This window comes from Podarcis raffonei, chromosome 5, assembly GCF_027172205.1.
Source record: "Podarcis raffonei isolate rPodRaf1 chromosome 5, rPodRaf1.pri, whole genome shotgun sequence".
In the NCBI taxonomy this organism is placed as follows: domain Eukaryota; kingdom Metazoa; phylum Chordata; class Lepidosauria; order Squamata; family Lacertidae; genus Podarcis; species Podarcis raffonei.
The window spans coordinates 80173983-80188117 of NC_070606.1; the positions used below are offsets into that span (position 1 = coordinate 80173983).

At 48.1% G+C, this 14135-nt stretch overlaps 1 protein-coding gene across 3 annotated transcripts in view; it reads left to right on the forward strand.

Annotated features, from left to right (window-relative positions):
* The first annotated feature begins 1518 nt into the window (after positions 1-1518).
* Positions 1519-14135, forward strand: part of GMPS (guanine monophosphate synthase) — a 45513-nt gene continuing 32896 nt past the window's right edge. The window contains exons 1-2 of one of the 3 annotated variants that reach the window (XM_053390337.1): positions 4385-4847; positions 13898-13965. In XM_053390337.1, coding sequence (XP_053246312.1) covers positions 13906-13965 — 60 coding nt within the window. In that variant the 5' untranslated portion in view covers positions 4385-4847; positions 13898-13905. Of the gene's footprint in view, positions 1609-4384; positions 4848-13897; positions 13966-14135 lie in introns of those variants that run through there. The other 2 variants (XM_053390338.1, XM_053390339.1) reach the window with 2 other exon arrangements.

A 14135-nucleotide genomic window follows, 5' to 3' on the forward strand; every position in this document is an offset into this window, starting at 1 on the left:
TCTGATGAAATAAATTCTTGGCCTAAAAAATTAGGCTAACTCCCAGTTTCAGAGGGCCTGGTCCAGCCCCCCACCTCCCCAAGCAAAAGTTTCTCACCCCAAGACCTCTACATCTCAATTTTGGAAAGGCAAAGAATTAAAGCAGACATAGCACCGAGTTGGGAGTGGAGAAAGCAAATTGCAGGCGGATCATTTTATGAGTAGAGTTTGATGCAGATTGGTCGTTTTATGTTTGGAGATAGCCCTCATTTAGCTGATAAGGGGTGTGTGAGCTTGTGGGGTGGACATGATAGTGTGGGGTGGCTGGGCACACCTACCACTGTCATGCGGCCCCTAGACAGTTTTGGTCCCTGAGCCAACGAAAAAGTTAGTCACCCCTGGTCTACACATTCAGTTAGTACAGTGGTAACTTGGGTTAAGTATTTAATTTGTTCCGGAGGTCCGTTCTTAAACTGAAACTGTTCTTAACCTGAAGCACCACTTTAGCTAATGGGGCCTCCTGCTGCCACCGTGCCGCCAGAGCACGATTTCTGTTCTCATCCTGAAGCAAAGTTCTTAACCCGAGGTACTATTTCTGGATTAGCGGAGTTTGTAACCTGAAGCGTATGTAACCTGAAGCGTATGTAACCCGAGGTACCACTGTATGTGGAGACAGGGATTGTTGCCCCTGGCCTCACCTACAAGCTCCAAACATTCAAGTGGTGATGAGAAAGGGTTCTGCATGTGTACGATTGAATGCACACAAACCCTCCTCGTGTGTTATGATTCAGAGTAAACCAAACACATGAGGTGGGCAGCAAGGAAAAGCACGCTAACTCTGCCCTTGCCCTAAACTTGTGGAGGGTGACTGGTCTGAAGTGGAGCGGTGGGGAGCGGGCCTTCAGCACTTGTGGAGGCTCCCTGAACATTGATTTTCCAGGTTTCTAAAGTGCATAAGGAGCCTCATGTATAGGCAATCACTGCAAATTGAGGGTAACCCAAATGACCAGGAAAGGGCAGAGCTAGGCCTCTCAACGCTGCTGCCTGCCCCTTCATAACACATGAAGAGGGTTATTGCACCAGGTACATAAAGTGCCTATTTGTGCACAATAGCGCCTGTTGTCGCCTTCATCTGAACACGTGTAGGAGACCATGGAGGCAGGCCAGCCAGCAGGGTCCTGCTCCTACTCTCAGAATACATAACAAAGGTGAAAACAGAGCTATTGTGAGGTGGAAGAATTCTGATGCGGTGGCAGAGCTGAGTGTGCCATTTCATATTGCAGGCGGGGATGGCCCTTTAAAATGTTTCCTTAAAAAAACACCACGCACACTAGCACATCGGAGGAGGTCTAGCTCAGTGTTCCCAGCTGTACTCATTTGGGACTTGAAGGGGAGGAATTATTATTCTTTGACGCAAGGCAGCAATCCTGAAAGGCACCCACCACCACCTGCAGTCTGAAGTGGTACTGTCCATTATGCCACCTCAGATCTCTTGTTACTTCTGCCTCTGCAGACCCAAAGCCTAATCTGCTGCTCTTGGGGAACAACGTGGGAGTGGGGCAGTTTACTTCTGTCTTGGTGCCAGCAAAAATGTTTTCCTTTTTCTTTTTCAAGTGGATAGCATCCAAGGTACTGTATTTCATTCCAGGATGAAGTCCCTGGAGCAGAGGTTTCAGAGCAGAGGTACAACACACATACACCCCCCATGGTAAAAGGTAAAGGGACCCCTGACCAGTAGGTCCAGTTGTGGTTGACCTGGGCTTGCGGCACTCATCTCGCTTTATTGGCCGAGGGAGCCAGCATACAGCTTCCAGGTCATGTGGCCAGCAGGACTAAGCCGCTTCTGGCGAACCAGAGCAGCGCATGGAAACGCCATTTACCTTCCCACCGGAGGGGTACCTATTTATCTACTTGCACTTTGTGCTTTTGAACTGCTAGGTTGGCAGGAGCAGGAACCGAGCAATGGGAATTCACCTCATTGTGGGGATTCGAACCACCGACCTTCCAATCGGCAAGCCCTAGGCTCAGTGGTTTAGACCACAGCACCAAATTTAGGGGATAGTATGGCAGTTTTCATTTCATAGTGGTTAGAGTGTCTGATTATTAGCTGGGAGACCAGGATTCAAATCCACACTCGGCCGTGAAGCTCACCTTGGGCCAGTCACCGACTCTCAGCCTAACCTACCTCACAGGTTTGTTGTGGGGATTAAATCAGGGGTACAGCATGTATGCCACCTTGAGAAAAAGGTGGCATATATGATGGAGAACTACTTGAAAATGATTTACAGATGGTATTTAACTCTGAGTAGGCTTGCTAAGATGTACAGTATAAGACTGAATCAGGTAAGTACTGGAGATGCAATGGGGTTGAGGGTACATTCTTTCATATGTGGTGGACCTGTAAAAGGGTAAAAGAGTATTGGGAAATAATTTATAATGAATTGAAAAAAAATGTTTCAAAGCACTTTCCAAAAAACAAAAACAAACCAGAGTCCTTTTTGTTGGGGATAATTCAGACGGAAATTCCCAGGTGTCAAAAAAGGTTATTTATGCAAGTCTGCATGTATTGCTGCACTGTAGTTACTACGAGGATCTACGCCTGACCCTTATTGCCCCAGTTCTACAAAAGCTTAAAAATGAACCAGAACTCCAACGTATGAGAGCCTTGGTAGAAGATAAGGTTCCTGAAATTACGATCAATGTTGCCAAATTCTGTGTAGCCGCTATTAGGCGCAGGAAACAAGAGCTTTCCAATGCCAATATGCAGGCGAAGGCAAATACTTAATTTTATTTATGCTGTCAAATTTTAAATTGCTGTTATGGCCTAATCTGTATTGAAATTGTCCTTTGTTTTTTCTGGTGTTATGCTTTGCTGACTAGCTGTACGAGTTAATCTGGTCTGTGACCGTTTAATAAAATTTGATTTGATTTGATTATTTATGCATGCCACTACTGAGGCCCGTGTTTTGGAAAATGAGTGAGGTCCCAACTAAAGAGGAATGGCAACTTAAACTGATGGAATATGTGCAGCTTACAGACCTAACATACAGAATAAGAGAACAAGAACAACGTATGTTTAAAGAAGATTGGAAAATGTTTATTGAATATATGGGAGGAGATTGTGTACACTTGAAATCGTTGGCAACATTAAGATAAATTAAACAGTGTAAATAAGTTTTGATGGATGTAATAATGGAATACTGAATAGTTTAGTGATTTATGTAAAATATGCAGGGATTTGTTATGCAAAATGAACCATGGAAAGAGAAGAAGGGAAGTAAGTCACTGATACATTAAGGTTCTTTAAATGTATACTCTAAATTGTAAAACAGGAAATTTAATAAAAATTATATATAAAAAAGAGGAAAAGGTGGCCTATACATGCAATAACTAATTAGGAAGTTGTGATCAAGAACCCTGCTTCCCTTTTGCTTCAGATTTCTTGAGGACTACGTACTTGCCTCAGACACATCTTGGGATGGAGCCTGTGGCCAATGTACATTCAAGTTGATAAGCGGGTTCCTAGTGAGGTAATCACAAGACAGGGGGACAAATTTTTAGGTTTTTAAGCTAAAGTAGATCTAAAATAATTTTTTTGATATTTATACCCTGACTCCTGCCCCATTTGCAGCACCTTCAAAACAAAATTTAGTTGATCTATGTAGGCTTTCCCAAACTTAGGTCTCTAGCTGTTTTTGGACTACAAGTCCCATCATCCCTAGCCAGCAGGTCCAGTGGTCAGGGATAATGGGAGCTGTAGTCCAAAAAACAGCTGGAGACCCAAGTTTTGGAAAACCCTGATAGGATGGTGGAAGGAGGCAGGAAATCTGGCCATTCGGTTAGTTGCCTTAAGCAGCACATCAAAGGCTGAAGACCCTCTGGGACTACAATTCCCATCATCTGTGACCACCGGGTCTGATGGGAGTCTAAGTCCAGCAACAACTCGGATGATCTCAGCTTCCTCACCCCTGCTATGCACGTAGCATCTTATTTATTTACTGCATAACATTTATACACCGCTTGACTGCTAAAAAGTGCCTAGTGCAACCCAGCCAGATGGGCGGGTTACAAATATTATCATCATCAAAACCTAACCCAACCCATCAAAGCGGTTTACAAAAAGATCGGGACACCCCAAAGACCATTTTTTGGTGGCATGGCTTTCGCGGACTCCCCAAAGCTGATGCCGTGACATATTTTTTTTAACCCTTTACGTCCCTCGAGACTTTTGGTAGGAACCCCTCCTCTTCCCGTTTTCCCTCCGGCCGGGCGCAACTGCAACTGGCTGCATTTACCCTCGGGTAAAAAAAAAAGCGTGCCGAGGATCGCGGCCCTCTAAGCGGGGCAAAAAACCTGCATTTCCCTCCTTTCATGCCAGCCTTTATTCCTCGAGGCGCGCGGACACCCCACGGGCGAGTCTCCCTCTTTCTATAAATGGATAGCATTGCGTTCCCTTCCCCCGACGGCCTCCCCGCGCCTTCTCCGTCCGCCAGTGGGCGGGCTCGCCGCTCTCGCTCCTGCCCTTCTTCTCCCGCCCGGCGCCGAAGAAGGCGGTCCGCGGGGCGCCGGGCTCCTCCTCGCGGGCGGCGCGTCCTGGCGGGGCGGGCGGGCAGGATTAGCTCATCTCGGCCGCGGAGAGGCAGCACAGCGGCGGCGGCGGCAGCAGCAGCAGGAGCCAGAGCGGCGGCCCCTCGGTAGCCTGGTCCTCCTTCCCGCCCGCCTCGTTGCGCGCTGCTTCCCGGCGCCCTCTCCCTCGGGCGGCGGCTGTGCGCACACGGACCCGGGCGCGCAGCAGCTCGTCCCCCTCCAAGCCTCCGGCGTTTCCAACCCCGGCCGGCTCTATGGCTGTGTGCAATGGAGACGCCAAGGTCAGTGCCGCGGCGCCGGCGGCGGGAGGGACGGGGAGGCGAAGGGGGAAGAGCGAGCGAGGCAGGCGGGGAAGGGAGAGCGGCGCCGCGGCCCTTCCGCCGGGCCAGCCGGGCGAGCTTCCTCCGGGGGGCTTTGTGTGTGGCGGCGGCGCGTCGTGCCGGAGGCGGGAGCCATCTGGGGCGAAGGGCGAGCCCGGCTCCCCGCGCGGCTTCCACCTCCTTCTAGGGTGGCCCCCCACCCAGGCAAACACCCCCACGGAGCTTCGCCTCTTCAGGAAACGACACCCCTCTCCCTCTCCATTTGCGCGGCGTCCCCCTTTTGCTTCTCGCCGGGCACATGGGGAGAAAAGGCGCGGGGGGAGGGGAGGAAGAGGAAGGGAGGGTGGCTGGCACCCGCCTCCCCCAGCGCGGGCACCCGAGAAGGAAGGAGCTCGCCGAGCGCCCGGCCCCCAAAGTCCGCGGTAGTCCCTCCCCTTCCCCTCCAGGCGCGTTCCCGCTGCCACTTGCCCCACATGGGCTGTTTTTGCTGCTGCGGCTGCTGCCTCCTTGCCTGACAGAACGAGCCCCCCCACTTTCTCTTTCTTTTCTTGCCCCCCACCCACGCACCCCTATTACTGGTCAAAGGAAGGCAATCAGCTCCTATGCCACTGGCAGAGCGGGCTGGATTATTATTATTTTTTTTGGGGGGGGGGAAGGAGAGATAAAGAACTTTTGCCCAAGTCTGATTCTTTTCGAAAGACCTCTTCCATCCGTAAGCCTAAGCAATGTCAGCTGCTTGTTATGGGGCAGTTACCCCCCACCCCCCTTTTAGTAGATGGGGATTTCTGTGTGGGCATTTGTACCTGACTGAAACAGTGTTTAAGAAGTGTGGTGGGCTCTGCCACGGTAAAAAAAATAATACTTTTTTTACTGCATCATCGTACTTTTACAGTTGCCTGTAAGTTCTTGTAACACCCCTTAAACTCTGCTTATGGGGATGTTCAAAGGCTTTGCACAACACACACACACTCTCTTACTTTTGAGTGCATACTTGTCTGTAAAGTGTGTCTAACCCGTCTGAGAAACTTTGAGAACAGGGACGTTTTGAAAGCATACTCATTTTGAAGTTTTAATACTGGCACGGTAAGAAGTCTTGGAGGAATTGCTCTTTCCTTCCCGGTTGAGCATGGGTCAGGGGTGGGTGGCGTGGAGACAACTCTCCGGGTTCACCTTTGGAAAGCTTCCCTCGTATGACCAAATTGCTTCTGTGTTGTCTGATGGTTGTTCCCCAGGGCACCCCAGACTTAACTTGAAAGCAACACTTCCCCCCTTTTTGATACAGCAAATATGTTACAAGTCTGTGTCTCTCACACAACCCTAATTCCCAAATAAGAGTTTCCAGAACTTTGAAGTTCTGTATAGATGGGCAAAGCTAGAATTGATTCAAAAGCAATAAAGTTGATATTTTACCAAGCAGACCGAGGAATGATGCGCTCCAATATTAGGCTATTTCAGAGGATGCTAATGATGTGTACATTTAATAAATAATAAGCAGGAATTGTAGTTTATAAACATAAGTGGATTGGAATGGCTTATGTCTGTTGAGTTAGACCTCGTGGTCCTTTTTCCTGTTAGCAAAGAAAACTTCGTACATTTGATTTAGTAGCAGAGACGTTACTAGACTGGTAATATGCTACTAGATGGTGGGGGGAAATAGCCAAAATCCTATTTGTCTATCCTGTCTAGACTGAATCAAATGGGCACAATCTCTTTCCCTTGGAATTCTCTTTCCTGGCTCTTCAAATAATCTGGGGAAGGGGAGTGTAGCAAGTTTCCTTACACTGAATTAAACCATTGGTCCTGCTAGTTCAGTATTGCACACACCAGGTCTGCAGGATTTCAGACATGGGTCTCTCTCAGGCCTACCTGGAGATGCTCCCAAGCCTACCTGGGACTTTCTGCATGCAAAGCAGATGCTCTACCACTGAGCAAATGTTTCAGATTAAAGGCATTAATGGTATGGAAGAGACATCATTTATTTCATAATTTATAAAGTGCCCAGAGAATGCCCAAGCAGTGTCCAGAAATAGAAATGTAAAACCCATTGCTAAATGACCTGGTTCCAGCTCTACGGTCCTATGATTTTATGAAGACCAAGAAACATTAAAAGCAACAGAAATAAAATAGACTGGTTTGAGAAAGCATGGGAGAAAAGAAAACACATTAAAAAAACAGCACAGTGTTGGAAGTTGCTTCACTTTTGAGGCAGTGTTGGAAACTCAAGATGAATAAGACGTAGCTCAGTTGGTTAGTGCGTGGTGCTGACAACCTCTAAGGTTGCCGGTTCGATCCCATAAGGGAGAGCAGCATATTCCTGTATTGCAGGGGGTTGGACTAGATGATCCTTAGGTTCCCTTCCAACTCCATGATTCTATGATATACCCTGTTCTATGAGATAAGCTAGGTGCCAAATGGCTCCTTAAACCGGGGTTACAGTTGGCAAAACATCTAGTTGCTCTTTTGGGGCAAGACAGTTCTAAAGTCTTAGATGGACAGACTGTGATTGATTCTGAGTTAAACATCTGGCTAGTTCAGATGGTAACCTTGAGCTAGGTTAAGATATTTGAGAACTTAAAGAAGAAGAGCAACTTGATCCAGGGACAGTCCACATATATATTGGCCTATTCCAACCTCTCTTTCTTTTTCTGCTGCTCAGGCTGCACAGAAAAAGCATTCTGGTTCCAGAAATTCATTTTCCGATTGTGCAGATAAAATATAACACATAGAATTCTACAGGATGGGGTATTAATGTATGAAAACAGTTCAGATCCAAGGATCCCCAGGCATGCATCTTCAGATGGTGGAGATATCAGGCAGCCTCCTGGTGCCCAGGCATCTTCACTTGGTCGCAAGTGGTCAAAAGCCAGGTGCAAAATGCGCCTGGCTAATTTCGAACACTGTTTTGAGACAAGAGAATTCCAGAGAACTGGTGCCAAAACTTAAAGAACTTACCTGAGTCCCAGCAAGCTTCACCACAGGGACATGTGGCACTATTAGCAGGTCTTTGTACACACACACCTGAGTGACCCAGGTAGGATGTGTGTGTGGTGGGGGAGGCAGCTTCTCAGATCCTGCCCAGATCCAAGTAGGAAAACCTCGAGTCAATAACTCTCTTAACAAAGGTGTTGCATGTTTTTGATAGATTGCCCCAGTGAGCATTTGTTCCAGAGGCTGGCATTGCCTTCTTGTAAATGCCTTGCTTACCTTTATAGACTTGCGGTATTCTGATCTGGTGGGTCATTTTGTATGGTAGAGAACGGTGGCTGCCTAGCTGATGTAACCCACCTAATTTTGCAAGGTGGGGGTGAATGAGTGAAATAATCTTGTTTGAATAAGAGTGAGAGTGATCAGAATACGCAGCGCACAACCAGCTAACACCAACTGTGTCAACCGTAGAATTTTTATTGGACATGTTCTTAGTAGTTCTGCTCTGTTTTCTCATTTCTCTGCAGAAGGTTAAGCTACTTTTTCTTTGCACTTCCAATTCTTAAGTGTATACAGGTCGCAACACAAAAAACTTTTGCAGCCTGAGCTGTCTGTTAAAGTGTTCAGTTTTCAGAAAGTTTTCCCAGACTATGAACCTGTTATATTAGTAGTTTTTTCTCCAGTCTCTTCATCTACATAAGGAAGCTTTGAACTCCTTTTTTGTTGCACAAATCTTCTGACGATTTTTGCCTTTGTTTCAGCCTGATTCTGTGCAGGGTTTTGTGAGCCCATTGAAGTCAAGGGGGGTTGTGTACCGTATTTTTCGTTCTATAGGGCGCACTGGCCCATAGGACGCACTTCGTTTTTTTGGGGGGGGAAATGAATAAAAAAAATTTATTCCCCCCCAGCCGCGGCTGCGGCCCCAAGTCTTGCGCACACCTGCCCGAAGCACGGGGCACCCTCCGGAGGGCTCCGCATGCTTCGGGCTGCAGGCTGCCGCCCCAAGTCTTGCGCGCCGGGCGGGAGCTCCCGCCGGGCGCGCAAGGCTTGCGAACACTCGCCCGAAGCATGGGGAGCCCTCCGGAGGGCTCCGCGTGCTTCGGGCGGCAGGCTGCCGCCCCAAGCCTCGCGCGCCCGTCGGACCTCCCGCTGGGCGCACAAGGCTTGCAGACACTCGCCCGAAGCACGGAGAGCCCTCCGGAGGGCTCCCTGTGCTTCGGGTGACAGGCTGCCGCCCCAAGCCTCACGCGCTCGGCAGGACCTCCCGCCGGGCGCGCAAGGCTTGCGGACACTCGCCCAAAGCACGGGGACAGGTTGCCGCGCCAAGCCTCGCGCGCTCCCGCCGGGCACGCAAGGCTTGCGGACACTCGCCGGGGCTGCAGGCTGCTGCCCGCAAGCCTTGTGAGCCCGCGGGAACTCCCGCCGGGCTTGCAAGGCTTGCGGATAGCTTCCTGAAGCCTGGAGAGCGAGAGGGGTCGGTGCGCACCGATGCCTCTCGCTCTCCAGGCTTCAGTGAAAGCCTGCATTCGCCCCATAGGACGCACACACATTTCCTCTTCATTTTTGGAGGGGAAAAAGTGCGTCCTATGGTGCGAAAAATACGGTAACTCAGTTTGTACAGGAATGCAGCCTGCCCCCTCCCCTTTAAAAACATGCATGTGTTTAGCATGTTAGAAAGCTTGTTTGCTGTTAGCTGCATATGCCTGGTAATACTGGAGTTTTCTAAATGCTTTCTGGCAGGAGGAACAATGAGCAAGGTGTTCTCTATGGCATCTTTTATAAGCCTGCTGTGTTCACTGACACTGACTAGGGTTATCCAGTTAGAATGCTAGGGGACTGTCCCCCTTCTTTCAAAACTTTTCTAGAGGGTATGTCTTTCTAGATGGTTGGTGCTGGCAGTTTAGCTTTCTCCATGATGCCTCCACAGTTTCTTCTTTGTGGCCATGGAACGTGGGTACCCATGTGGTATATAAGATAGCCTTCCCTAGCCTGGTACCTAACAGATGCTGTCGGACTATAACTTCCAACATCTGGGAACATTAGTGATGCTGGCTGGGACTGTGGAGCTGGAATCACAACAGTATCTGTGAGGGTCACAGTTCCTGATATCTGTCATAACATCCAAATCACAAACTCGGTGGCAGTTCTGGTGCCATTTCGTCATGGCTACAAGCCCTAGCATCTTTGAGCACTGACCGTGGCTGCCTAAGGCTGACAGGAGCTGTAGTCTAAGAGATCTGGAGGGTACCAGATTGGGGATGCCTGGTATAATGTGTGCAGATGAAGACGGCCTGTTCTCTCCCCCTCCCTTGTGTTAAAGTAAAGGTAAAGGGACCCCTGACCATTAGGTCCAGTCGTGACCGACACTGGGGTTGCGGCGCTCATCCTGCTTTATTGGCCGAGGGAGCCGGTGTTTGTCCGCAGACAGCTTCCGGGTCATGTGGCCAGCATGACTAAGGCTCTTCTGGCAAACCAGAGCAGCACACGGAAATGCCGTTTACCTTTCCACCGGAGCGGTACCTATTTATCTACTTGCACTTTGACATGCTTTCAGACTGCTAGGTTGGCAGGAGCAGGGACCGAACAACGGGAGCTCACCCCTTCGTGGGGATTCGAACCACCAACCTTCTGATTGGCATGTCCTAGGCTCTGTGGTTTAACCCATAGCGCCACCTGCGTCCCCTCCCTTGTGTTAGGGAAACTGAATTATCCTTGATCAGCTGTAGTTGCCTGGGAGTCTGTGCTCATAGGTGGGTGAGTGGGTACTGCAGCTCTTTTTGGGGAACTTGAACATTATGATTTTGTCAGACTGAGCCCCCACCCCCTTTCCACGTTCATCTTTGAATCAACTTCCCAATTACTTCCTCTTGCCAGTTCCACGTCGGGGACGTTTGTTATGACCAAGCCTTGTCAGGTGAGAGGTTTGACAGCTAACAGTCATCGTGATAAGTTAAACACATAGCTGTCACTAGGGAAAGTATAAGAAATATTCTCCACATGATGTAACCAGTGGATTTGCCTTGTAAAAAGTGAATGTGGCAGATGGGCTGTGGGAAGACACATTAGATACAGAGAACTGCTCCTGTATGGATGACCTTCCATGTCCAACGCTAAGTTTCTCAACTTAGAAACAAAAGGGCAGGGGGAGAATTCTGTATGAACATTTAGCATCTGTGAACTCAGAACAGCTCTCTGAATTGAGATGAGTGAGCGTATGTGTCAGGCATGTCGAACGGACTTCATTTAATGCTGGGTATCTGTTTGCCTTAAATTGTTAGTTATCCCTAAGTATGCTGATTCTGAGAATATTTTGGTGGGAAGGTCCAAATCAATCTTTAGCTGATCTTCAGAGCCCTGTGGTTGATATTACGTAGAAATTGCACTTTTTACTTGGGCATTCGTGTCTGCCTCTGCCATGGCAAAAGCTTTTTTAACATCACCTGGTCAAATGGCATTTAAATTCACTTGTGATACTCACTTTTCAGTGCAAAATAATCTTGGATGGTGGTGAGTATGATAATTTCCATCCATCCTTCTCTGTAAGTACCTAGGGTGGATTACAGAGATGTAAAAATGCAACATTAAAACTAGTTAAAACAATCTAGAATCTGAAGACTAAGCTGGGTCCTAAAAATATATATATCTTAGGTGTCAAAAAGCCAGAGTAAAGGAAGTGTGTCTTCAGCCTATGATGAAAACTGTACAATGAAGGCACCAGATGTGCCTCTCTGGGGAGGGAATTCCATAGTATAGGGGCAAGGTAGGGCGTATAGATTTGATTTATATTTATTTGATGCCTTTATTTCCCTTCTTCATTTCCCAGCTACTTACATAGCTAGTTAGCATGCGCGTGCCACACATTCCACCCACCCACCAGTAATGTCAATGACTTTTGCTAAACCAGTCCTGGTGTTTTGAGTGTTTTGACATTAGAGCAAAGAAGGGGTTCCTTTTGCAGGATAGGCTAGTATAGGATTGGGCTCTCATCTTTGTTTCAATTTGGGGTATTCATGATCTCTAGAACTTGCACAGGAAACTGCCAGTAAAGCAAATCATGAGATGACTTAAAAAAAATATTTCATCATGTAATTGGTTTGTTTGGTTGATCAGTCACAGATAACTGCAGACTTCTCATGAATGAGATGATTTATTTCAGCGTGGACGCTTGTGATTTGAATTAATCTACACAATCTGATATCTTGAAAAGGGAAGAAAAGGGCCTATTGTAATTTTATTCTGACCTCCCTTGTCTCCCGTCACAGCCTTCTTTCCTGAATGAAGTTTTTCAATTCAAATGTTCTTAGCTCGTTAATGATTTCCCCTTTATCATTTCAGTTGTATTCGAAACTATGTGCCATATAGAATCCTACTATTGCAGCTACTGACCACAGTACTCTGCATTCACTTGAATCCACATGATGGTATTATGACAGGGGTCAGCAAACTTTTTCCGCAGGGGGCCGGTCCACTGTCCATCAGACCTTGTGGAGGGCCGGACTATCTATCTACTTATCTATCTATTCCTATGCACACTGCGAGGGGGACAATAGTCCTCCTCCCCACCCACCCCACCCCCAGCCACCTTCTTGGTTTGCCGCCTGCCTCATTCGCTGAAGGGCTGGCAATGTTGGCACGAAACGGGCATCCTCCCCGCCTAGAGAACGAAGGTGCTGTGCTTGCTTTCCCAGGGGCTGCCGCTACCATCACCACCACCGCTGCTGCTTCTCCTGAATACGTTGCCTATTGCTCAGGCTGACTGAACGGCGAATGGTTAAGTCATGTCATAATACAGGGGCCAGCAAACTACGGCCCCTGGGCAGGGTCAGGCCCACCTGGGTCCTAAATCTGGCCCGTGCCGCGAAGCCAGAACCTGCCGCGGAGCTGAGACTCCTGGCAATGGCAACAGAGGAAGAGGCCGAGTGGCGGTGGCTCTGCCAATCAAACGCCACTCCTGGTTTACCTCAGCGCGGTGTGGGGACATCTCTGCCAATCAAACACCGCACCTGGTTTGATGGGCAGAGCCACCACCACTCAGCCTCTTCCACTGCCACTACCACCCTGGTGCTCCTGTGGGTTCAGTTTGGTTAAGTTGTGATGTTAACCATAGTTAGCGTGCAAGAGGATGGTAAAAAGTAAAGGATCCCTGGACAGTTAAGTCCAGTCAAAGGCGACTATGGGGTGTGGCACTCATCTCGCTTTTCAGGCCATGGGAGTGGCAGTTGGTCCACAGACAGATTTCCAGGTCATGTGGCCAGCATGACTAAACTGCTTCTGGCACAACGGAACATCATGACGGAAGCCAGAGCTCATGGAAATGCCGTTTACCTTCCTGCCACAGTGGTACCTATTTATCTACTTGCACTGGCATGTTTTTAAACTGCTAGGTGAGCAGGAGCTGGGACAATGAGAGCTCACCACCGTCATGTGGATTTGAACCACCGACCTTCTGATCGGCAAGCGGTTTAGACCATAGTGCCACCCATGTCCCGTGCAAGAGAGAGACCACAAGTGGGGAAGCAGGAAAATAGAAGGGAGAATGGAGAAGAAATAAAAGTTTCTGGAATATTGTTAGCCACCGTTAGTGCTACTTTACTAGGGGAAAGGAATGTAAACGGAAGTAGAAAAACAAGCTTCGCTCAATGCATCCCCCTTCAATGTTCCATTTGTGCTTGTATGGCAGAAGAGCCTTTTGTATTTTGTTTTGAAAACAGATGTAGTACATAAACACTGCAAACCTCTAAACCCCAAGGATATTGCTATATTTAATCCTCTGTTACTTTTGCATTTGGCAGTTATAGTCTCTCTCTCTCTCTCTCTCTCTCTCTCTCTCACACACACACACACACACACACACACACATTACAAGATTGCCTTAACACCCAGTCGAAATCTGTAATCTTGTATCCAGTTGCACTCTTATAAAATCAAACTGATTAGCGTGAGATGCATGCAACACATGACTGACTGCAGTATTTTAATGTGGAACCCATTCCGTACCTCTTCCTTAAGAGCATGCGTGGAATGATGCATAGCAGCCTTGATTTCTTAAATCAAGAATGATTGCTTATTCACAAATGACACCCAAGGCTCCCTGATGCCATGGACATTAGGAATTGAACCATGGTTGCTGGAACCAGACTGGGACCTAAGTCTGGTGAGTTTAGGTCTTTAGGTAACATGAAACCTCTGGGTTGTAGAGGCCTAGTATAAAAATACTTGTGTCTGTGCCTGACCAACAGAACAGTACCTTCTCCAACTCCAGCTCCTAATTTTGGGGATCTTTTCTTGCCCAAGTTCATGCACACCTGAGCCATAAACAGTGTT